Source organism: Oreochromis niloticus, linkage group LG15 (genome assembly GCF_001858045.2).
Source record: "Oreochromis niloticus isolate F11D_XX linkage group LG15, O_niloticus_UMD_NMBU, whole genome shotgun sequence".
In the NCBI taxonomy this organism is placed as follows: Eukaryota; Metazoa; Chordata; class Actinopteri; order Cichliformes; family Cichlidae; genus Oreochromis; species Oreochromis niloticus.
In genome coordinates, this window is record NC_031980.2 from 28,644,613 (window position 1) to 28,670,094 (window position 25,482).

The 25,482-nt window shown below is 39.8% G+C and overlaps 1 protein-coding gene and 1 long non-coding RNA gene across 3 annotated transcripts; one reads left to right on the forward strand and one right to left on the reverse strand.

Annotated features, from left to right (window-relative positions):
• LOC112842420 (uncharacterized) lies at window positions 1–7,493 on the reverse strand. Its single transcript, XR_003214179.1, has 3 exons — window positions 7,457–7,493; window positions 4,560–4,642; window positions 1–189 (listed from the first exon to the last, which is right to left on the reverse strand). It is a non-coding gene; the product is annotated as an uncharacterized LOC112842420 (long non-coding RNA).
• Window positions 1,181–25,482, forward strand: stxbp6l (syntaxin binding protein 6 (amisyn), like). Of its 2 annotated transcripts, none has more exons than XM_005475129.3 (7): window positions 1,181–1,376; window positions 5,691–5,858; window positions 13,184–13,314; window positions 13,497–13,728; window positions 13,830–13,928; window positions 24,281–24,438; window positions 24,585–25,482. In XM_005475129.3, the coding sequence occupies exons 2-7, from the start codon at window positions 5,705–5,707 to the stop codon at window positions 24,606–24,608; spliced, it is 798 nt and encodes a 265-aa protein (XP_005475186.1). In that variant the 5' UTR covers window positions 1,181–1,376; window positions 5,691–5,704; the 3' UTR covers window positions 24,609–25,482. The 2 variants fall into 2 exon arrangements, with proteins under 2 accessions (XP_005475186.1, XP_003456095.1); XM_003456047.5 differs by having other exon boundaries at window positions 1,183–1,376; window positions 13,410–13,728.

Genomic DNA, 25,482 nt, shown 5'->3' on the forward strand with positions numbered 1-25,482 from the left:
GCTATACAGTCACTGTTGGCCTGCTGCCAGGCCACCTCCCAGGTCACGCCTCCTCCGTTGCTTGCCTATCGCTTGGCCTCCAGATCTGCTCTGCAGCTGGTCTCCAGAACTGCTTTGTCACCTCCGCTAGCCCCACTGCTGACCTCCTGAACTACCCTCTGTCTGGCGATTGGACTCCACCTAAAAAATCTGATGGATTCAGTGATCCAGGTAGAAAATTTAACAGGTTATTGAAAAAAAATCTCCCAAGAAAGCCTTCAGTCCAAAATGGTGCAGTGAAAGTAGTGACATGGACTAGAAAGACCATATTTCTGTGCTGCTGGCTTCTGTTTATTGGGTCCCTATTCCTGTACTGATTTAGAAAATGTTTGCATTGTTATATATCACATTATTACTAGTGCTAGGAGATGGTGGAAAATTGCACACTAAAGATGTTAGAAGGCATCCTGAATAACTTTGCTCAGCCACAACAACAGTAACATCAGTACTGGAAGACTCCTCTCTCTCTGTTGGAAAAAATGAAATAAAATTCACAGAATAAATTCAGAGATATAGAAAATCATTCGCACCCACAGCCATCAGGCTTTAATAGATGAGCTATGTCAGCCATATGAATTTCCCTATGGGGTTATGTCATTTCAATTTAATCTTATTTAATTTTTTGTATTTATAATTTTTAGATTGGTTTTTACTTTATTGTTTTTTGGCATATTGTATTCTTCTTTTTAGAATTATTTTTTTTATTACATACCATTATTTAAGATATTCATTGCATGTTAATTGTTATGTAGAGAAAGGTTCAGAAAACTATAGTCGCTTTTGTCTCATGTGTTCAGTGTCTTCAGTAGGAAACAGAGAGCATAATTGTATTAACAAAAAAACAATACATGTAAATAATTATCACATTTAAATAATATAATGCAATCAGTAAAACTGCAGCTAGCTGTACATCTTTACTATTACTTTAGGTTTAAAGACGATAGATAGATAGATAGATAGATAGATAGATAGATAGATAGATAGATAGATAGATAGATAGATAGATAGAGTTTCACATTGTTCTAACTGACTGATAAAGATGTGTAATAATGAAGACTTCCACAGAAAGCTCAGTTTTTGAAACAGCAACTGTCTGTTCTCTGGCTCATACCATGTGCCTGTCAGCCTTTTGAAATGGGATGGACTATAGTTGCTCTGTGCCTTTACAGCAAGGCACGCCATTTAGTGTGCCTGGATATAAATTCAGGACTGAAGCCTTGGAAGTATTTGATCAATTTAACCACGTACTAACTGAACATCTGTACTAACACAAGAGTCTCACTGGAGTAGAAACAAAGACCATTCCAGGATTTGGATTGAGAAGAAAACAAGAACAGGTAGGATAATATTTACACTTACGTTTGGTAAATGAGTGAAAACTGTAGAGTAAGGAATAAAAATGTCAAAACACAATTAGCTATGTTTGACTTAACTGTCTTATAAAATTGTAGGCTGGTGGTCTTATGAAGACTTTTTAAAGCGTAGCTGCACAGCAGCTGAAAACAATAACATTGTTTATAACTATAGCAATGAAAGTCTTTGTCTGGTAAATGTATGGTGGCATTCTACTGAAGACAAAGATCTGAATACTTTGTCATTTCACTGTTGTTCACTGTGTTTAATTGTCAAAAAACAAACAAAAAAACCCCAAAAACAAACAGAAAACATCCCATCAAGCATTATATAACAATAAAATAGGACTCGGGTGGGGGGCAAGCCTGCATGCCAAATTGAAGTATGAATGTTAGATTGAGAGCACCTTAGAAAAAGTATAGAAAACAGTGCTTGTGCGAATGGTTGAATGACACATGTTGTATAAAGAGCTTTGAGTGCTCATTAAAATGAACATTTATAAATACAGGTCACGCTTACCTTATAAAATATGGGTCAGTGATATGGGTCAATATTATAATATTGTTGATAATATGCAGCTGTTGAATTGGCTCACCAGAGAAAATCTTTGTTTCACAAATTGTTTCTCAAAACATGTAAATTTTGGATAATAAAAAAAACTGTCCATGTCCAGTGATTCACACATAGATTACTGAATAATGAACAATAATGTGAAACAATCCTGTGAGGGATGATGGAACCAAATCACACGGAAGTTAGTGGTTCAAATGGAAGTTCTTATTATTTTTGAAATGATATTTGTGAGGTTTGCATAATAAGTGGCTGTCCAAACAATGTTGCAGTGTGTCATAACTTAATCACCAAAATAATATGCTGTCACGTGTTATCATTCAAATCAGTTTTATCCACCAACTTGGTAATGCTCAAAAACAAGATGGGTACAAAGAAGGAAAGAGACAGGGCCATAATTAATTCCACAATCACTGAGTCATTTTCATAATTTCCACACTTGAAATATATATAAGTTGTTGCTATCTTATGGAAATACCAATAATAGCAAAATACTTTTTCAAATGTTGCAGAGCAACTAAAGGTGTCTCAATGATAGAGACACCTGTTACTGTAGTGTCTGATGTTGTCTGCTATTAGTGAAGATTTACAGAAAAAAATACCTATATTTAATATATCGGCCCCTATATCAGTTATAGCAGAAATGTTTTAAACTGTGTTTAGAGTTGACTGATTCACATTTAACTAAAAAAATAAAGAGCAGCCTTCTAAATCTTTAAAGAATATATAAAGTTGTTTCAGTAAAAGCAAACATATTGTCATGTTGGGACAAAACAGATCCAGGCCTGATCTGGTTTAAGTCTGTGATCCTTGTGATCTATGATGATCCAGCTCATCATGCAAGTGGACTCCAATCTAAACCTGATTTAGTGTCATTTTGCTATTTGGATGGAATAACCGAGAATCATTTATAGCTGATTTTCAGGGGAAATTACAGAGGTTCTGATTTACAAAGTCTGAACCTGAAGAGTTGAAATGTGATTTTTAGTCTTGATTGCCATGAATGAAGAATGAATGAACAAATGCAAGTACATTACACAAAATTTTAAGACACTGCATTTAGTTTTTTTCCCCTCAGTATTAATCATATTCACAAAATATATTTATATTCACATAATCTCTAAGATGCCACTTGTGACTGATTTTTATTTTTATTTTTTTTTTTTTATCAGTGTGACCGATTATGACACGACAAATGGTTTTGGGCTTTTTGTAATAAATAAGAATTAGCTCTTTATTAGCTTTTTTTTTTTAAAATTTTACTTTTTTTTATCCTGTTCTGTCGGGCAGCTTTTGCAGTCAGAATTATGACCTGAACACACTGTTGTGCCATACACATTTTGCTTTTCTAAGATCAGCTCTATAAATTCTCTATAGGCTCCTCTTGTTCAGGGTTGCATTTCTATTCGTGTTATTTCAGTTCTTACATTATACGTGGTATACAGTATGACAGTGTCTAGGGCAGGACAGGCAGGTGAAGAAAAAAACGATAGAGCACAAATAGAAATGCACAGAAACATGCATGTATCACCAACTGCTGCACCCGTAAGAAAAAACAAACATGCAACAAACTTACAACAAACACCTGGAGCACAAAAATTAAATAATGCACAGGCACGTAAATCAACAATGTTTTTATGGGATGCATGTGTGTGTGCGTGTGTGTACCATATTTAGATATCTTTGTGAGAACAGAAAATTGTCATGCCTTATACTTGTGGGGAACAACGGTTACTTATGGGGACAAAATGCCTGTCCTCACGAGTTTAAAGACATTTCTGAGGCTCTTTTAGGTTTTAGTATCAGGGTTACAATTAGGTAATGGTTAGGTTTAGGCTAAGGGTTAGGATTAGGAATTTATTTTTAATGGTTAGGGTAAGCAACTAGGGAAAGCAGTATGTCAATTAGATACCCTCAATAAAATGGTAAATGGACTGATTCTTATACAGCGCTTCTCTACTCTCCCGGAGTACTCAAAGTGCTCTATGCAACATGTCACATTCACACAAGCACTTTTCTTCTAAGCGTTTAGTGCTTCCTAACGAATATTCATACGGGCAACTTGAGGTTGGTATCTTGCCCAAGGATACTTGGCATGCAGACAGAATGATCAAACCACTAACCTTCCAACCAGTACTTAGTTCCGATCTCTACCTCCTGAGCTACAGCAATTCCCAATAAGATATGAAAATGAGGGGGTCATTTCAGTAGACTGCTGAACTAGCACATCTGGATGTCAAAAACCACCAAAACCCCTGCCCCATATAGACTTTGTGTGGTCTCAAACCACCTTAAGCTAAAGAAAATACCAGTAAAAACACTTTCATTATAGCAATTCACAAAAAAAGAAAAACATAACTATTTCAGCCTCAGGCGCCTATTGCAAGCAGCAGGTTTAGCTAAGGACTATTATTTTTTTTGCAACCCCAAACTGAGGGAAACTGGATTTTTCTGTCCTAGAAAGAGAGTTAACTTAAAATCTTAGTCAGTCACTGGGGTAACAGACTTGCTGACCTTAACATGGTCCGCCTATTCTATTTGTGGACGTATCCCAAAAACATGCTTTTCCAAAGAAAAGCTCTCTGAGCATTACTTACACATTAATTTTTGTTTTAACCCTCCCCTGGGATGGTACTCTAAGCAAGTGGAAAATACATGCAGGTGGCACAGGCAAGTGGTACTGAAAGAAAGAAAAAGAGGAGTTTGTCAGACAAGAAGCAGACAACAGGTGTTTAGGTTGACACTTACCATTGAGTATTATCCTTATTGAAAAAAAAGTGAAAAAAAAAAACTCTCTACTATCCTCTGTACATGTATGCATACACTCCTGCATGATATGTCTAATTACTAAAGAAAGAAACAAAGCTGGGTCATGAAAGCAACTTGGCTAGTGGCAACCAAATATTTGTGGCCAGGGGTCCGTAATTAGATGAACATGGCTGACCACTGACGAAAAATGAGACTGAAATAACTTTTAAGATCCTTAAAATGAGCAAACTGTATTTTTAAGTGATTTATTAATATAGGCTCTACACAGTCAGGTTGTGACCCGAATGCATTTCATGTCGAAATGTGTTCACAGATTGATATTCTGTCATTAAACCATGTCAAGCAACATTATGAAAGGTGCAGTGAAAATTACAGTGTGAATCTTTGCCCTGTCCTCAGGCAGGCACATGCTAGGCTCCATTCTGGAAACCATGTCTGTGTTGGAGACTTATATATACTTATACTTATATAGCATGTCAGGTTTCAGCTGAATAATGAGATATAAAAGAAACAAATGTAAATAAATGTATGACAGCAGACATTCAGTGAATGTTTACTTAGTCATCCTGACCAAGCACTAAAGGCCTGAGACAAAATCTAAGCTGTCTGCTATGTTTGGATTTCCTGTTGGTACAAACAGTCCCAGCACAGAAGCAGACACATCAAATCACAGTTAAAGGCCAGGAGGTCAGAACTCAAGTATCAGAAAGATTTCATTACTCAAATTGCATTTCTCATTAATCATATTAATCAGACTTATACTTTAATTATATTTGATTAAGAATTAAAGATGAATTATTATTAGCAAAAGCACATATAGATAAACTCCGCTCTGTATCACTTTAAACATAAAAGGCTGGATGGATTCCGTTTGCCCTCTCTCAGATGTAATGAGAAGATGTTAATTGTTCCTAACCAGGGATAACAAGAATAGTCATGTATATCATTTATTTGTGTAGGTTTCTGGACAACAATGAACATTCAGTCTGCCATTAACAAAGAGATCTTCATCCCTCGTGATGAGCGGATGCTGGTGGCGGTGGAGGTGAGGAGGAGGAAAAAGAAGAGGATGGCTTTCCTGCCTACTGGACCTAAAGGGGATTATGCCACATTCATCTGTGTATCAGGTAAAAGTCTGTATTAGGCACTCTATGTTTTTGATTAAAAAAAATAAAACTGTAGGTTGATGTTCTAGTCAGGCCATTAGAGCAGGGCTCTAGACTAACTTTTTGCCACAGTTGCACCGGTGCGCCTAACTTTTTAAAGTTAGGCGCACCGGCACAAAAGTTAGGCGCACTCAAATTTTTCAACCGCATTGCTTAACACCGCAGTTTTACATGTGCACTTTTTTGGGGGGGGGGGATTGCAGTCCATACACGCAATATTCATTTGTAAATGATTAACTAACAATCTTGTACTTAAAGTGCTTTGGCAATATTGTAGAAAATGTTAAACTTAATCATCATCTCGGCCTCCTCTGACGACCTGTTTGCTGCTGCCTGTTGCTGAAAGGCAGTGGGGAGAGGGGACACTTGGGCAGTGCATTTATTGCAGCATATAATGTGTTTTCTGGATACACTGTGCTTTTTCAGCGTTCAAAGATTGATGGCACTGTGTCAGCACTGGCTATGAATTTCAGACAGATCAGGCCTTAACTTAACAAAAAAGCTATCAATAGTTCTTTTCATCTTTTCTTATTACCCACAGCTACATCCACTTCTGTTGGGCCTAGGCTGCTCACTAGGGCTGGGTATCATCACTGATTTCTATAATCCATTCAATTCCGGTTCTCAAAGTCCTGATTCGATTCAATTTTGCCTCAGACAGTCAGAAATATTATAATTCTGATCATTTATCAGTACTGATACATGTAAGACTTCATCAGAATTGTGAACATCACAGCAGATGCCTTTGTGTGAAAGTGACTGAGAATAAAACACAGAAAAACATGAAGGAGATTTTCCTGGCCTGGCTTTTTGTAGCAGATCACCTTAAAAATATTCTGCAATATTCTGCAATTTTGCATAATTTTAAAAAGTTCAAATTTCTTCAGTATTGAACAGCAGAAATTAGGCTTTCTTGTCCGAGGACATTTAAGTAAAAAAAAAAAAAAGGAAAGAAAAAGACAGCGGCCGACAGCGCTGTGGTAGACTGGTGGGTAATAAGCGAATGAATAATGCAGAAAACAGAGATTTGAGACGGGAAACTGTTCTTGAAGTACACACAGAGAGAGAGAGAGAGAGAGAGAGAGCGCTGTGCATGAAGTGTGATTTTTATTGTGGTGGAAGCAAAACAGCAAAAGTAAGAGTGAATTATTGATGACATTTATCAAATGTGAAGCGTAGTTTGCTGCTTCTTTTGCTGCTGGCTCGGTGAATTTTGGTTGGAGAGAGACAAAACCTGTAGCTCAGAATCTAGCGCAAAAAGACGTAAACACAGAGCGGACCCGACGCATCAGAATCGGTGAGGTCCGACAGCGTGTCCGTCTACATGCCATCGGGTGAGAAAGCCGAGAAAGAGAAAGCTGATTCTGATGCGTCGGTCCGCTCTGTGTTTACGTCTTTGTGTGGACTCTGTGTACCTGCTCTCATTTACTGTTTGGTGGTTGTTGAAATAGTTTTGTGAGCTTTAATCTGAGAATCTGGCGTTTCTGGCAAAACACAGTTATATTTAAAAGTCGATTCAGGATTTAATGAATCGATATCGCTTTATTCAAGCTACTCACCTCTCTCTATCCACCTGCACTTTCAACTGGACCACGGCCAATCAGAGAGGTCCCGCCCCTGACTATCTCTGATTGGTTTAGTCCACAATAGGGGCATAATGTGTGTCTGTTGTTGACCACACGGAGAGTTGCAGAGATTTTTTGGGGTTTTTTTTTTTTTTGTTACCCGAACAGTTGGTCGTACCGGTGCGACCAAAGATGTTTTTTAGTCGCACCATTGGTCGCACTCTAGAGCCCTGCATTAGAGTCATAAAAAAAATCAGACAGGGCACATTCATATTTGTGTGACTCAAATCTGAGAAATTATCATCTCAAAATATTGTTTTTTGGGTTTTTTTTGTTTAAAACCCCATTAACATCAGATAATATGTCATACAACTCTAATACTGTGAGATCTCCATGATGATCCTATTCCATATTTTTTGGAGACAAGGATAAATAATATTTCTTTTTGGGAAGAAAAATGAAACATAAATAATTTGTGATATATGTGAATTAAAACAGGTTTTAATGTATATTAAGAAAAGTCCAACACTGCTCATCACTTTTGCAAGCTTGTGTTTTTCATATGTTAATGGAAATAGCAAGGATAGTCAATTGACATAGTCTCTGCATGTGTTAGGATCTTATATAAACAAAGTCATGTGTGTGACATGCACCTGCACGTAGTTTTTGTCAACGCTGGCTGTGTGGCAGGCAAAGGCTGGACCCAAATGCAGGACTTAAACATAAGGGATAAACTAAGGAAGGCAGCTTTTATTGCTGTAGGAAACTCAAACACTACAAACAAGAAAACAGAACCTGAACTAGGAGTAGCGCAAAAACCACAGTGACACAAACAGCAACGAGGGACGACTTGACAACAGGCAGGGGAATACCGAGTACTAAATACATGGAGAATAATGAGGGGAGGGAAAACACAGCTGGAACTAATCAGACTAACAGGACAGGGAAACAAAGCTGAACATAATGCACTATCAAAATAAAATAGCACACTATCAAAATAAAACAGGAAGCATGAGACAAAGACTATCATGGTACTGGGTCTGTGACAGTTAACCTCTGTGTATTTAGTCCTCAGACTTCCTCTGCCTGTTGAGAGTGAGAGAGTGAGAGAGTGCATGTGTGAGTGAGTGAGTGTGTCTGTCTGTTTTACAAAATGTATTTGAAAATGAGGGTGGTAAGCCACAATAACACCCCCCAGGAGCCAAAGACAGACCGAGATGGATCCGGGAGAACCACAGCTCCAAAGAGTACTGAAGACCTGAGGCCACACATTTTGCTGATATCTGTGCGCCCATCACAGCAGGGGAAGGAGGGAGGCCCTACATGGGGCACACATGACCAAGGGGTAGGAGTCCTGTGGGCATTGGACAGCCGACCCCAGTAGAGACCAACCACCCAGGTGTAAACCAAGATGAGGGTCACTGGGCTCCAGGTACCCAACAAACACCCGCTACCCGGAAGATCTTCTTCTTATGGCCTCTGAGAGTGGACTCATCTCTGTGCTTGTCCTGCTAGACCTCAGTGCAGCGTCCAATACTGTCGACCATAATATTCTATTAGAACAATTAGAGCATGCTGTAGGTATTACAGGTACTGCACTACAGTGGTTTGTATCATATCTAGCTAATAGACTCCAATTTGTTCATGTAAATGGAGAGTCCTCTACTAAGGTTAATTATGGAGTTCCACAGGGTTCAGTGCTAGGACCAATTCTGTTTACATTATACATGCTTCCCTTAGGCAGTATCATCAGAAGGCATAGCATACAGTTTCACTGCTATGCAGATGACACCCAACTCTATCCATGAAGCCAGACAACACGCACCAATTAAACTGCACGAATGTCTTAAAGACACAAAGACCTGGATGGCCTCTAATTTTCTGCTTCTAAATTCAGATAAAACTGAGGTTATTCTAGGATGTCCTAAAAACTCTCTGAAAAGCCTTCAGTTAATCCAAAATGTGGCAGCAAGAGTGCTGACAGGGACTAGAAAGAGAGAGCATATTTCTCCCATATTGGCTTCTGTACTGTTCTCTCTATGTGTTGAACTCTCTGAGCGTGAACATAGATAAACAGCCAGCCAAACTCCTTTTCAAAAACCAGGAAGACAAGCATACTTGCTCCTTTAATGACTTTGTACATAGCAATCACATTGAACTGACATCAATGAACTGGAGTGAAACTAGAAAAACACATACAAAACACAAAAACACAAAGGATTGTCATATAATCAGCATGTAAGTATAGTTAGGCACTAAGATAGGAGACTACAAAATAAGTATCCTGTAGATATACAGTCTGACATTAATACAACGAAAAATGAGCAGGTAGTCGGTGCGCGTACATTTGTATCATTAGCTCAGAGGCTACGGCCTATAACTACTGCACTTCAAAGAAGGTACAAAATAATGTCACAAAACACCCTATTATTAATTACCTAATATACAAAGAACTGACAGAACGTACAACCATTGCTTTCTGAAGGACTCCTCTGAAGGATTGTTTTGGATTCAACACAAATGATTACAAAGGGGTAGCCATTCACACTGTTCTCTGCACTTCCTGCTTCCTGTCTATACACATGTCAAAATAAAAGATTTCCTGTCTATCCAGGTGTCAAAATAAAGGCTTCACAATTTTCTGATGTATAAAAATCAAAATACAATATTCATGGCTACTTATTTGTCCCATTAGCATATTAACATATTCAAGACAGTATAGCTTCCCTTTATTGGCTCCCTGTTAAATCCAGGATTGAATTCAAAATCCTACTCAGGCCCCATCTTATCTTAATGACCTTATCTTAATGACCTTATAGTACCATATCACCCCATTAGAGCTCCTTGGTCTCACACTGCAGGCTTACTTGTTGTTCCTAGAGTATTTCAAAGTAGAATGGGAGGCATAGCCTTCAGTTTTCGGGCCCCTCTTTTATGGAACTAGCTTCCAGTTTGGATTCAGGAGACAGACACTGTCTCTACTTTTAAGATTAGGCTTCAAACTTTCCTTTTTGCTACAGCATATAGTTAGGGCTGGATCAGGTGACCCTGAATCCTCCACAGCATATTTCTTCTTCAGGCACATTTCTCACTCACTATGTGTTAATTGACATCTCTGCATTGAATCATACTTGTTATTAATCTCTGACTCTCTTCCACAGCATGTCTTTTATCCTGTCTTCCTTCTCTCACCCCAACCGGTCGTGGCAGATGGCCGCCCCTTCCTGAGCCTGGTTCTGCTGGAGGTTTCTTCCTGTTAAAAGGGAGTTTTTCCTTCCCACTGTCGCCAAAGTGCTTGCTCATAGGGGGTCATATGATTGTTGGGTTTTTCCTCTGTATGTATTATTGTAGGGTCTTTAATTACAATATAAAGCACCTTGAGGCGACTGTTGTTGTGATTTGGAGCTGTATAAATAAAATTGACTGAATTGAAAATTCAGCCACACGCTCTGGAACGAACAACCATCCCAGCAGGGTGCAGTGAACCCCTCCTATCATGACCATGTCCATTCACACACACACACACACACACACACACACACACCAACCCACTAATGACACACATAGACTTCCTCAAAAACCCTATTAATTAGTGCAACTCTTAAGCCATTCATAATTATCCATTGCGTATAATAGTGAACTTGAGTGATTGATTGTGTCTGGACTGTTACTGCCATTGCTTCTCTGCCCCCCGATGTCAGCATCATAAAAATGTGATGCAAGGTGTGGCCAGTTTGTTCAGTAGGATGAAAAATAGACCCCAGATTGGGTGTTTGGGAGTACCATTTGCAGCTCCCAGCAACTTTAATGTTCTTTGTTTTGATCAAGAACATTTTATTTATTGTGTGGATGCCCTCAAAGGGCTTCCACACTATTGAGTTCCTGTTTCTCTTTATTCTTTATTCCACTATATTCTAGTTGCTTCCGTACGTTTTTCGGCACTTAACTACTCCCACAGTTTTTATCCGATTTTCGCCATTCAAACTTTAAAAAATTCTGCTATTTCTGCTAATGCCTGCTATGACTTTTGGTGCTCATAACTTCTATACTTTTTGAGATATTGAATTTTTTTTGCAATATTTTTTGCCCATTTCTGCCATATCATCAGTGGCATCACTGATTTTCCTCGCCGTGTTGACCTGTGTTTTAGCTCAGTGAGATGAGCATCCGTTCTCAGACTGGGAGGCCCGGGTTCAAATCCCGCTTATGGCAACATTTCTTTCAGTTAACAGTTAAACGTTTTTTAACTCAATTTCAGCTTTTTCACCCCTTTTCAGCAAAATTTTCAGTTTTTTCACCACTTTTCAGCACAAATCCCAGCTTTTTCAGCTATTTTCAGCAAAAACATCTTTTCAGCAGAATTCTGAAAAGAGTTCTGCAGAACTCTTTTCAGCAGAAATTCTGCTGATTGAACACTTTTCAGCAGAATTTTCAGAATTTTCACCTCTTTTCAGCCCAAATTCTGCTTATTCACCTCTTCTGCAAAATTTTCAGCCTTTTCACCTCTTATTAGCACAAATCTCAGCTGTTTTCAGGAAAAACTCTTTTCAGCAGAAATTCTGCTGATTCACCTCTTTTCAGCGCAACGTTCTGCTTCTTTCCCTCTTTTATGCAGAAATTCTGCTGATTCACCTCTTTTCTGAAAAATTTTCAGCCTTTTCACCTCTTATCAGCAGAATTCTCAGCAGCTTCTGCTAATTTCAGCAGAATTGTCAGTCTGTCCACCTCTTCTTTGTGAGAATGAGTTTGGGTCAGTGAGATGAGTAGCTGCCTTGAGCCCAGAAGGACCAGGTTCGAATCCTGCTCAGGGCAACTTTTTTTTTTCACCACCATACAACTTTTTGCAACTTTTCATCTTTTTCAGCTTTTCAGCAGACAGCTTCAACGTTAAGGCATCCACACAGCATTTTCGTAGGAAATGCAAATTTTTCTAGTTTTATTTGGTTCTAACTGATGAAAAGACTAAAATATTGTTTTACATAAACTTGCTCTTGCTAGAAAGTCTACAAAAGACATTGAAGGAGAACTTACATTGACATTGACAGTTAGCTATTTTTCAACAAACACAACACCACCAGCCAGAGGTTATGCAGTACCAAAAAGCATTCTTGTAAGGTGCTGCAGTGACTCATACTACTTTCACATTTTATGAAAGTGACATATTGATTTGAACAAATTAAAAAAAACAACTAACAAACAAACTAAAAAAGTGAAACAGTAAATGGGTGTTAAGTGATTTTTGAGGCGTATGACCTCCAGGAGCATAAATGGAAGATGCATTGCTGGGTTTGCTTCTATTCATTTGATTTGTTCATTGCAAACTGAACACTTGCAAATAATCTGCTGGTGACAATGCGCTTATAAATTCAGTTAAAACTGAAGTTATTGTACTCAGTCCTCAGTCAAATATTCAAAATATGATATCTAGCCAGATGCTTGGATGGCATAACCTTGGCCTCCAGTAACACTGTGCCCAAGCTCTTTTTGCAAATTGCAAAGCTTCTAATGAATGTATTATTTTTGTAGCCTTCAAGGGCAGGCAATTTATTACCATCTAAATGAAAAGAAATCTACTCTAAATGTTCAGTTCATTGGTTATCAAGTATCTTTTTTACAGTAAAAAAGTTTAGTTTAAAATTATCAGAACAAAATCTCTGGTGCTAGTAAAATTATTATTACAAGCTTTAAATTTTGATATTGTGGTTTGCATTTATTTCCTAGTTACCAACACCAGACCTCCTCAGCTTCTCATTACCAAGGTGAAGCGGTTTGGAGGCTCCTCCTCCTTCATCAGGAGGTCCCAGTGGAGAGTTGAACAACTCCAACAGGTCAACGGGATTAACCCCAACAAGGTCAGCAGCATTACCTGTTGTATCCTTACATTACATTTCATATGCATTCAGTTGTTTGCCAGGTTTGTTTGTTCTCCTGTGTCCTCCTCTTTCAGGACAGCCCAGAGTTTGATTTGGTTTTTGACAATGCTATGGACCAGTGGGTGGCTAACTCCTCAGCAGACAAGTGTATTTTTGTCCAGATCCTGTACCACGCCTGTCAAACCCACTGGGAGGGGAAAGCAGGTGGTCTGGGAAAGTCAAGGAAAATGGGAAAGGAAAGCCAGCGGGGACGAGTTGATAAAAGTGATCAAGAACTGGCAGGAGCTGGTCACCCAGATACCTATGAATTCAAAAACCTACAGGCACGACGGAAGAGCTTTGTTCTTCCCAAACACACAGAATTCATTAACTGCCAGTCCAAACTAACACAAGGTAGTGTCTCATGGTTACTGAGGTTATGATAAGAGTTATTTCTTAACAGAATTTTTGTTAAAATTTTGTTTTGTTGTAATGTGTTATGTTTGTTAATTTAGATGCCCGCACCATGAATCTGGTCATCTATCGCTGCAAAGCCTTCTTGAATCGTGTAAAAAACTTGATGGTTTCAAACCAAAGTCCCTCACCAGGTCAAGGTAAGGTAGTGACTAAAGGAACATATAGAGGTTTAATGTTTTAATAGGTTTAATGAAAAGAAGGTTTTGTCTGCATTATGGGAAACATGACGTCCAAAGATTTCTTAATCTATACTGGTCTTCCCTTAGTACCCAGACTGAAGGCAGTTATACATAAAATTACAGTTAATCTTTAAATCTGTCAATACTGCTAACCTGTAATGCTTACAGCATGCTATAATCTCTGTAATAAAATACTATGGTCAACAGTATCAAATGTTGCAGTGAGGTCTAGGAGAAAAAGTACAGAGATGAGTCCACTGTCATAAGAAGTTTATGTGTTCACTAAAGCTTTTTCTGTTCTGTGATGAGCTCTGAAACCTGACTGAAACAGACTTAAATAAACCACTGCCCACACTGCAGATGATCAGTAAGCTGTTTTACAACTAGTCTTTTAAGAAAACCCTAACCCTTTGAGATAAAAGGAAGGTTGGAGATTAGCCTATAATTTTGCTAAAAAGCAAAATTTTGCTCTTCTAAATTAGTGAGACGCCATTTCCTCCCCAGCTTACGAATTATCTGCTTTAAGGTACACGTTTGAGAGTTATACCGGGAGTCAAGTACTTCTGATTTGAGACTTTCTTTTTCAGAGGAGCAAACACAGTATCCAGAGTTGTACTCAGCGAAGATATAAAATTATTAACAAGATAATCGAGCTCAGTTGCCTAATGTTATTAGGCTTTCAAATGAATTAAAACTTTGTCTGGCTCTTTCACTATAAACTGGCCTTCACCAGGTGCTCGCCCCAAGATTTCAGATAGAGGAGTGAAAAAAATTACCAGAAGAGTTGTCCCAGAGCCATAGACCACTTACAGAGCTCTACAGAAAGAACCGGAACAGGCAGGTACAATTCCCGTTGCCTGTGTGCATGCTCACCAAGCAAGACATCATTGCGGAAGCATGTTGATGTGGGTTTAAAGTTTGATGAACAACATTTAGACAAGCCTGTGAAATACTGACAGAATATAGTCTAGTCAGATGAGACTAAAACTGAAGTGTCTGGATGCCATAATACACACCATGTTTGACGGTCAAAAGGCACTGCATATCAACCCAAAAAACAAAAGCCTTTGCAGCAATATATACCAACACCTTCATATAATTGAAGGAAGGATGAATGAAAAAATGTACTGAGACATTCTTGATAAAATCTGATGCCATCTACCCGGATGATGAAGATGAAATGAGGGTGGACATTTCAGCAAGACAATGATCCCAAACACACAGCCATGGATACTCTCAGCTGGTTTCAGAGAAAGGAAATAAAGCTGTGATTGGCCCAGCCAATCACCTGACTTAAATCCAATTGAAAATCTATGGAAAGAACTAAAGCTCAGAGTTCATTAAAGAGGTCCACTGAACCTTCCAGATTTGAAGACTGTGTGGAAGAATGGGCCAAAATCACACCTGAGCAATGCATGTGACTAGTTGCGCCACACAGGAGGCGTCTTGAAGCTATCATCATCAACAAAGGATCTTGTACAAAGTATTAAATAAATTTCAGTAAGGGTGTTCAATAATTTTTTCCTCGTGTCATTTCTCATTATTAGACATCATTTATGGACATATATAGTTTGATTTCTTCACATGTGTGGATTGAAAGAGTTGTTACTGGCATCTGGTGGGAATTTCATGCCAATAGTACCTTTAAATATATTTATTTAGGTAGACCCTAAAATAATACATGCAAGCTGCAGGTGTTCAATATGTTTTACCTGCTATAAATTTAGCCTAAAAGTGTTAACAATATCAATATCCTGAAATTCTGGGAAGCAGTTCTGTAATAAGTAATGTGCTCCATATCCTTTTTTTATTTAATTAACACAATTTCTTCTTGCTTTGACAAGGCTGCTGCCATTTTGAAGAGTCAATGAGACCACGCAAATGCTATATAAATGCTAATACATTTTTGCTGAAAGTAAAAAAATGGAACTCAAATTGGAGGCATTAAATGGATATTAAATGATAGCTCAAGTTAGGTAAATTAAATATGAATCTAACACTAGTGGTATTCTAACTGAAGTGGTATGGTGGTGGAATAGGTTGCAGGTCCAAACCCTGGATGGGGTTTCTCTATGGAGTTTCTATAATCTATATGTGTAGGTTTTCTTCAGGGTATTTTGACTTCCTCCCACTGTCCAAAGACATGCTTGTTAACTTATTCTAAATTGCCTGTGATATAGATAAGGTGTATGGAAGAAAACACTGTATGAATGTATGGTTAAATTTACATAGTGTGAATGGTCAGTAAAACTAGAAAAATGCTTGTGTGCTATTGGACATCCCCCAGCATGCACTAAGCAAATCATGGGCTTGTCTGATGCTAATATAAGACCTTTTTTTACATCTTATTCACAGGAACTCCTAATATTTCAAGGCATGAAATTCCTCTAAATGATTCTAATAGATCTAATGAAATGGCGATCCTTTTCTGAAATTGGTACTAGGTCTAGAGGATTTCTAAAAAGTCTATTGTACAGCTCAAAAACACACTTTGATTCACAGATTTCCTCCTGTCTTAATGTTATGGCACTGGGACTCCTCAGCTCATTGTATCCTCAGCATGTCTCAGAGTCATTTTCCTTTCTGTCTTTTTGTCTATTGTTCTTGCTGAGCTGCACCTTTCTGTTGCCAGAGAAAGGCCTCTTTGTAATGAGATCCTGACATGAAAGGAGACTTTGTTTGTTTCAGGGAGGTTCATACAATAGCTGGCATTAGTTCTGTGACTAAGAGTGAGCACAGCATTCCACTGAAACCACTAATAGGACCAGTGTAATGGATGGGACACATGCCAAGCTGCACCACAATTAAAAGTAAACAGTTCCACAGCAATAGCTTAACAATGTGTTGCTATTGATAATGCTAGCAGAGGATGATAGTAATAGTATGAATTTGTTTGTATCAGTAGACTTGCATTTCAAAATGTTATCAGCATATTGGTGTATAAGTTAAACTGACATAGATGGCTTCTTTCACTCCTCTTTCAAACCATCTGTCTTCTCTGTCCAAAATGTGAACATTGGTATCCTCGAAAGAGTGACCTTTGCCCTTTAGATGCAGATGGACAGTCAAGTCTTGTCCCGTGGAGGTGGCTCTTCTATGTTGTGCAATGCATTTATGAAGTGGCTGTTTGGTTTCTCTAATGTAGAGGTCTAGGCAATCCTTGCTACACTACAGCATATACTACATTGTTAGGTTTGTGTTTAGGAGTTTTGTCTTTGGGATGAACCAGTTTCTGTCTGAGTTTGTCGCTGGGTGTGAAGTAAACTGACTCCCCTGAGTTTTTCTGGATACACTGGCTACATAGTGTCAGGGTTCCTGGGTCGTTGACCCAGCAACTTCAGTTTGTTCATGTTCAGTTTATTTTCTATATGCTCGTGTTTCACTGTGCCAACTTTCTGTCTCTGTGCATTATGTTCTAGTTCCACTATATGTGTCATTAGCCAGATTATGTTCAGCTGTGTACTCACTGGTCTCCGCCAGTTCATTGTCTAGTCATTAATGTTGTCTACCCCGCATGTGTGTTCCAGTTCGGTTCAGTTCAGTCAGTCTTTCAGTCAGTCAGTCAGTCAGTCAGTCAGTCAGTCAGTCAGTCAGTCAGTCAGTCAGCCAGTCGTCCGTCTCATGTTCTGTTCATCCATTCTGTATAATAAACACCATCTTCATTCCACACTAACCTGTGAGTCCTGCATTTGGGTCTGCTCTTCCTCATCTCCACACAGCGAAGCCCTGACACATATAGGGGATGACAATGTTGTTGCGTTTGTCTTTCTTATCCTCTCTAGCTGGTGTCTGATTTTCTTTTCTGTGCATCTTTGCTGGCTTGATGAAAGCCAAATTAGGATAACCACATGTTTTTGAGAGCTTCCTTTACATGTGTGTGTTCCTTCTTTTTCCTTTCAGGCTTAGAGGGAACATTTTCTGCCTGGTGTTGTAAGGTCCTGATTACTCCAAGTTTGTGTTCCAGAGGGTGGTGGAAGTCAAAGAGGAGGTACTGGTCCGTGTGTGGGGGCTTCCAGTAAACTTCAATGTTGAGGTTTCCAATCTCTTCAAAGCGCATGGTGCAGTCCAGGAAAGGCAAACAGTTATCCTTTGTTTCTTCCCTGGTGAACTTTATGTTTTATCCACCGAGTTAATGTGTGCGGTGGGGATAAAGTATCTCCTTGGCAAATCCTGCAGTTGATGGTGATATATGAAATTGGTTTGAACTTGGCCGCTATTGTTGTTCATCACATTCCTCAGCAAATTCCAGATAAACGCTCTTAGGATCCATCCTTGAGGCATTGAGTCATAGAGGCTTTCTTTTATTCAGGTTGGTCAGTCTGGTCTTACTGGTGTTCCTGCCTATTTCTTCCTGGGCCCTGCTGATGTATTGAGCTATGTGCCTGTTCATCATGGCCACTATGATGCCTGACAAGACCTTCCATGTTGTGCTGAGGCAGGTTGGTATTTAGACTGGCCCTTACCGGAGATCCTTCAGGATCAGGGCTATTCGGTCTTTGGATAGCCATTCTGGGTGCATCTTATCCAGTAGGCGTGAATTATGCTAGGGCCTGATGTTGTCCAACTCTTCATGCTTGAGACTCTTTCTTGGATGTCTGCCACTGTAATGGTTACCAAAGCCTGTTCAGGGAGGCTGTGGTCTGATCTTAGCTCCTAGCCACTGAGCATTGTTGTTAACTTTTTGGAACCCATTCTCATACCTTTCTACAGCTAGGATAGTTAACTAATTTCTGTTCATGCTGCCTTGATCTTGGTCTCTAGTCTCCTTCTTCTTGTGGCTGTTCAACTTGTAGCCAAGCATCTCAAGGATCACTGTTGCTGTGGTATACATCAGCTGCTTGTTCTTACTGATGGTCCCAGATGGTTGATTCTCCATACTATCTTCTAGTAGACCTTTAGAGGGTACTTCACATAGTCTTGGTAATCAGCCTTGGATGGTCCAGTTCCCAGTTTAGCTATGATCCTCTCTTTCAGGTCAGCTGCCTTCAGTTTCAATATCTTCAAGTGTAAAGTTTGGTGAAGGGTGGTTTATGGTATGAGTTTTTTTTTTTTTAGGAGTTGGACTCAAGCCTTCACAGAGGAGTTGAAGCTGTTATAGCTACAAATTTGGGCAAGCATAATAGTATACATCTTTTCCCCTTCGTATGTTACCATATCCTAGGGTGACCAACCGTCCTCTTTTCCCCGGACATGTCCACTTTTCACGTTCTGTCCGGGGCGTCCGGGGGGATTTTCGAGATTGATAAAAATGTCCGGGTTTTCCTATATTCCGACAGAGGACCCATGTGTGAGACGTCATCCCCGAACTGCTGTTTTGTGAGCGCTTGTTCTGCGCTCACAGACAGGACAGACAACGCGCAGCAACGCGCCTAATGATGTTTAAAAGGTCCCAAAGCGCAAGTGCATCTTTTCAGATGAACTGCAAAAGAAATTTCCCTCGTACCAACCATAGCTGGACTGGCCATCGGCCCACCAGCGATGGTGATTTTTCGTTTTTACGGCCGATGGTTTTGTTGTTGTTGTTGTTGTTGTTTTTGTAACGGTACAAACAATGAAAGGTGGTAGGTTGGCCAGATGCTGGCCAATGTGTAAAAATAACTCAGTTGTTTGGTGGTGTCTATGGCGGAGCTCCCACAGAGGCCAGCAGATGGATGAGGGAAAGGGGAGGCAGGAGGAGGAGAGACCCGAGGCGGCCGCTGGTCCGAGTGTCAGGTGAACTGATTTTCAGGTAAGAAGTTATGACCTGCAGTCTATCTGGGTCAGATATAAACCAAGTTTAGGTGTGGTTTATTTTCGTTGTGCTGACATTTTACAGTCAGTTACAATAACTCGTACTGCGTACTAGCTAGCATGACGGAGTTTCTATACAGCTGGGCGGGTGCTATGATGTTACTGATAGTGATATGATATCGGTTTGGATATGTGGTGAGAGGGAAACATGAAGATGAAACCAGGAGATGTCCTTACTGAATCATCAGAGCTGAACAGGTGATGGCGAAACAGGGTTACCTTTAAGGTGGCATGAATGAGTTGAAGGGAAGTTATGAACTGTTTCTGAGAGACAAATAACACCAGGATCCTTTTCTATGTAGCTGACATGTCTGTGAAGGTTCTCAGTCATCCAGGTCATCGTAGTCAAAGGAGCTTGCAAAGAAAAGCGTCTGGACTTCTTTAAGTTGCTTGAAGACGTTTCACCTCTCATCCGAGAAGCTTCTTCAGTTCTAAGGTCAAATGGTGGGGAGTCCCAGATTTAAACATAGTGGGAGTATCCCCCCAAAGAGGGACAAAAGGACCCCCTGATGATCCTCTAATCGCCTGAGCCAAGGTGTGAAAATGGGTGTGGGTCCCAATCAGCCAGGGTTTCGGGTGAGCTCATTGTGAAACCTGGCCCCACCTTATCATGCGAATTCCTGAGATCAGATGGCCCAGGATGTGAGTGGGCGTCTGGGGAGGGAACTCAAAACTGGATTATAGATGGCAGACAGTTGGTGTCGTAAACCACCACCTCTGTTCAAAGATGGTCGCTCACAGTGGACATAGATGGCTTCTTTCACTCCTCTTTCAAACCATCTGTCCTCTCTGTCCAAAATGTGAACATTGGCATCCTCGAAAGAGTGTCCTTTATCCTTAAGATGCAGATGGACTGCTGAGTCTTGTCCTGTGGAGGTGGCTCTTCTATGTTGTGCCTATAATGTTCACAAGCCTATGGCACAACATAGAAGAGCCACCTCCACAGGACAAGACTCAGCATGGCTTTTCCTATAATACCTGGTGGACCGGTCTCTAGTCAAAATGCCCGGGCCGATTTTTTGTCCCAGGCCAGCCCTCATACCGACCCAGTACTGGTAATTTTTCTTATGCAGATGAAGCATTATTTCTGTACCATTATTTAATTCCAGAGGTTTGTAAGGTTTTTTTTTTTTTGCACTTGTTGACTTGTAAAAGCCTATATGATATATTTTATTTCATAATTCATTAACTGCACAGAGAAGGCATCGTTTAAATATGTTAAATATGTTTCTTTAAGCAAGTTCTTCATGACTGAGCTAAGTGTCCTCTTTTTTGGAAATCAAAATATGGTCACCCTACCATATCCCCTTTCTTTTTAAGAATGCGTATAATGGTCATTATTTGACTTTGGTGTTGCTGTGTACTGCGCGTACAGTGATGTCAAAAAGTGTATTTTTCACGGTGATAGAGTTAAGACCGCAGAAACCAATACATCCAAAAATATGGCGTTATTTTTTGGATGTTGTTTGCGAATGTTGCATGTTGAGGAGAAAATTATTATGAGGTAACAAAAGTTTAATTTGAGCGAACAAAATTCATTGCTGCGTGCAAGAAATGTATTTCAGTGTTTGCTATTATCCATTTACACACACAATAACAGCCCCTCTCGCTCAGTTGTTGGCATTTGCTCTTGCTCAGATCTCTGCTCTGTGTGCTGACAGACATCTGTGGACCTGCTCTCAGTGTGTCGTTCGCACTCATAGCATCTCTGCTCCGTGCGCGTACAACTCTCTGTACACCATTATAAGGGTGCCACAAAACCAACCAATCAAAGACTTGGATGCAAAAATTCCGATTGGCTGTTACGGTCTCCAATCAGCTCGCTAGCTAGTGCATTCTGGAAACATGGTCCAGAATGTAGCTAAATCCATTTTCGGTTGGTATGTTTAATTATTTTATTTTAAAATATATATATTTTTAAGAGCATTGTTGGTTTTAATCTAGTTTAAACCAAACCACCCCACTGGATGACAGGATCGGACGTTACAGGGGATATTTTTTCAAGTGCTAAATGAAACCATGAAAGATCAGCTCGTCTCTCACAATTAGCCTGCCTCTTTCGCAGTTTTGGGAGTTAGTTTCCCTTTCCCTATGATTGACAACTGCCTGAGAGAAAGAGAAGCTGAGAAGAACTACAGACCCCACAGGCCTTTGGCTCACGCACTTCCAGTTCCCGTCACTTCTGCTCCCCTTCCATGTAACTTGCCTCCGTCGCGGTTCTGTCACTTAAACTGTCTCACCTCTGTTTGCCCATCCGATTATGCAGAACCTCATGCCCATAACGACACCACTCCAGATCTCTCTACCATCTCATCAACTGATCTACTGAAAATAACTCGAGGAACACCAAGCTCATGTCCATGCGCCTCCTGGAAAGCAAATCCTATGTCAAAGCTTGAAATTGTGAATTTCAGTCACCGTCTGTGTCTTTTCTTGGCTACATCATGGTAGGAGGGCAGGTGAAGGCCGGTCCTGCCAAAGTCCAAGCGGTCAAGGAATGGCCAACTCCCACATCACGGACGTATCTTCAATGGTTCTTGGGGTTTGCCAGTTTCTACAGATGGTTTATACGCAACTACAGCCCGGTAGCCTCACCCTTAACATGCCTCATGTCCACCAATGTTCCATTCACCTGGTCACCTGAAGCTGACACTACTTTCATCACTAAAACATCTGTTCATCAGACAAACCATTCACTGTGGAGGTAGACGCCTCAGACACTGGGGTCAGGGCAATCCTGTCCTAGCTAAACTCCAGCCGTGTGCCTTTTTTTCTCGTCACCTCTACCCTGTAGAGAGAAACTATGATGTGGGCGACCGGGAGCTGTTAGCAGTTAAACCTCCCTGGAGGAGTGGCAAAACCTGCTGGAGAGAACCGAGCAACCATTCACCATATGGGCTGCTCACAAGAACTTAACTTACCTTAGAATACCTAAGAGACTAAATGCACACCAGGCACATTTTTTCTATTTCTTTCTGCCCAGGTTCTCATAATGACAAACATGACACACTTTCTCACCAGTTCGTCCCCGATACTGATCATTCGTAACTCCCAACCATCCTCCCCTCTACATGCAAGATCGTGTACATAGCCGGACATTGCTGGAGACTGAAACTGACCTGGGAACTGGTCCAGCGAATCAACGTTATGTGCCAGCAGCAGCCCGTCCTGGACTGGGTTCATACTGGCCAAATACTGGCCATTCAAGGAGCAGTAAGACCACTTCTTTATTCATGAGGTATTTCTGGTGGGATACTCTGGATAAAGATGTCAGGGAGTATGTGACGGCCTGCACTCCCTGCGCCTGGAACAATACCCACACCCAATGTCCCACAAGTTTGCTAGAGCCTTTAGTTACGCCATACCGACCTGGGTCACATACAGCATTGGACTTTGTTTCAAGGCTGCCTGTCTCTACAGGGAAAATAACCATACTAACCATCATTGAAAGCCATACATTTCATTGCATTAGACAAGCTACCCACAGCCACAAAAACAGCCAGGATTCTGGTGGAGCAGGTATTCAGACTTCATGGTATTCCAGTGAAAAATAGTGTCTCCTTAGGATATCAACCTCCACTGTTTCTGGAACATGAGGTCGAGTTCGCAGTACCCTCCATCCAGCACCACCTGCAATGTGGATGTGGGAGGCACTACTCCAGTCCGTCAATCAGCAATGCCACTACACCAGCTAAGGATGAACACCGACACCTATGTAAACTCCTGACCTCATGACCTCCTAATTTCATGTCCTCCACCCTTGCCCCACGAGCTACAATTCCCTCCCCAACCCTCTTTCCGGTTTCACACTCCACATCCTTGAGTATTGCTTTCCTGAAGTTTGTAAATAAAGTCTCTTTAGAAACCTGATTCTTATGTTGCGTCTGTATGTGCATTTGAATCCACTCTCATGCACTGGCCATTGCCGCCCTAACAGTAGGTTTGGATTTTTCCCCTTAATAATAAACACCTTCATTTAGAAACTACATTTTGTATTTACTTGTGTTATTTTTGTCTAATATTTAAATTTGTTTGATGATCTGAAACAAGTGTGACAAACATACAAAAAAATGAGAAATCAGAAAGGGGGTAAACACTTTTTCACTTTTACTACCAGTAACCGTCCATTTTCATATATGCCAGTCCAATGCTGTTATACTGTTAGGTTATGGTTACAGTAATTATTTGGGCAGTGATTCTTTCTTTTGTCATTTTGCCTCTGTCCACTTCTGTTCATTACATTTTAAACAAACAAACAAACAAAAAACAAATCAAGAAAAGAAAGAAAAAATCCAAATGCGATTAAGTGCAGTTTTGCAAAAGTATGCCTTCTACTTTTGAGAAATTACAACAATTTTTAAAAATAGTCTCTGATTTTCAGAAGCTCTAGAAATATGGACTTAAGTTTAAGATACTGGACATATTGTAAAGGTATTTGGTCCACTATTTTCTTACTTAATGGACAAGTATAAAATTCTCTCAATATCCTTTTGTGTGTTTATGTGTGTGTATATAAACAGGTCAAATGCGGAACCGTGCCAAAGGCAGAAGTGTAGGTAATTTAGTCCAGAGGGTGAATGTTACTCTGGGCGAGCGTGGAGACAGACTAACTCGTGCTGAGGACAAAACTGTGGAGCTGACACACAAAGTCCAGCAGTTTGCAGACACTGCTCATAAGGTAACATATACAACCTTCTCTGCTAGATTAATAATTCAAAATTGTATATAGTATAGATAGTAGTATAGATAACCCATATTTGCACAATTTTTTGTGAAGGTTTCATTACCATACATTTTTTTTCTGTTGTTCTATTTCCTATACAGCTAGCCCTGAAGTATTCAAAGTAGAGTGTTTTGGAGAGAGAATACCGCTAACTCTGGAAGATGCTACTAAGAAGAATATAAGAAGATTTACTCTTGGGCTCCAGGCTGTCACTAATTTGTTTCTATTATAACTAAATGTATCAAAGACAACTAAATAATATGTCCCTGTGTTCTGGGGCCCCTCTGCCCATAGGTAAATATCACTTGAACTGTGTTTTGTCTGTTGTCAGATACTTTTATGAAAAGGAAAAAGTGGATTTATTTAACATTTGTGTTGTTGTAAAATAGCTTTTGTATTTTAGCTTTTGTACAAAACCCTTGAAATGTATTTGAAAGCCACTCCAGAGAAGAATTAGTACTGCTCTCAGTGAATGGCATTAATTACTCCATTTGACTTAGTTTGATTTTATGTTGATTTAATGTGCTTTAATTTGTATAGTATTTTTTAGTCTGTCATTATCAGTTGTTGTTGTCCTTCTGTCTTTTTGTGGATGTGTATGTACACTCACTGTCCAGTGTCTTATGTGTTGTCTACTGTGTTCACATTATGTTTCCTGAACATCAAAGTGTCACGCTGTATTCACGCTGCTGTGCTGTGTATGTCATTTAGTCCACGTTAGTATTGTCTTAGAAAGTGGAGTGAAGGTAGATACAATGGTTTAGTTTAAGTGGTTAGGGTACAGGGTACCTTAAGGATGTTTAAATGCTGCCTTTAGAAGACTCACAGCAGTGAATGGAGGATTTATTAAATCAGACTGACTCATTCTAACCAAACTTCTATTGAATGTTTTCTTTATTGCTTCTAGTGGCATTTTATATATGTTGTAAATGTCTGAAATTTTACTTTAAACCTATCAACTCTTCTCTGTGATCTAATTAAAAAAACATCTTGAGCTTA

Excerpts from the sequence above, each read along its gene's own strand:
- stxbp6l (XM_003456047.5), top strand. The coding sequence starts at position 5,705 with ATGAACATTCAGTCTGCCATTAACAAAGAGATCTTCATCCCTCGTGAT. Across the intron at positions 13,315-13,409 it reads ACGGGATTAACCCCAACAAG|GACAGCCCAGAGTTTGATTT; the intron begins GTCAGCAGCATT and ends CTCCTCTTTCAG. Across the intron at positions 13,729-13,829 it reads CCAGTCCAAACTAACACAAG|ATGCCCGCACCATGAATCTG; the intron begins GTAGTGTCTCAT and ends TTGTTAATTTAG.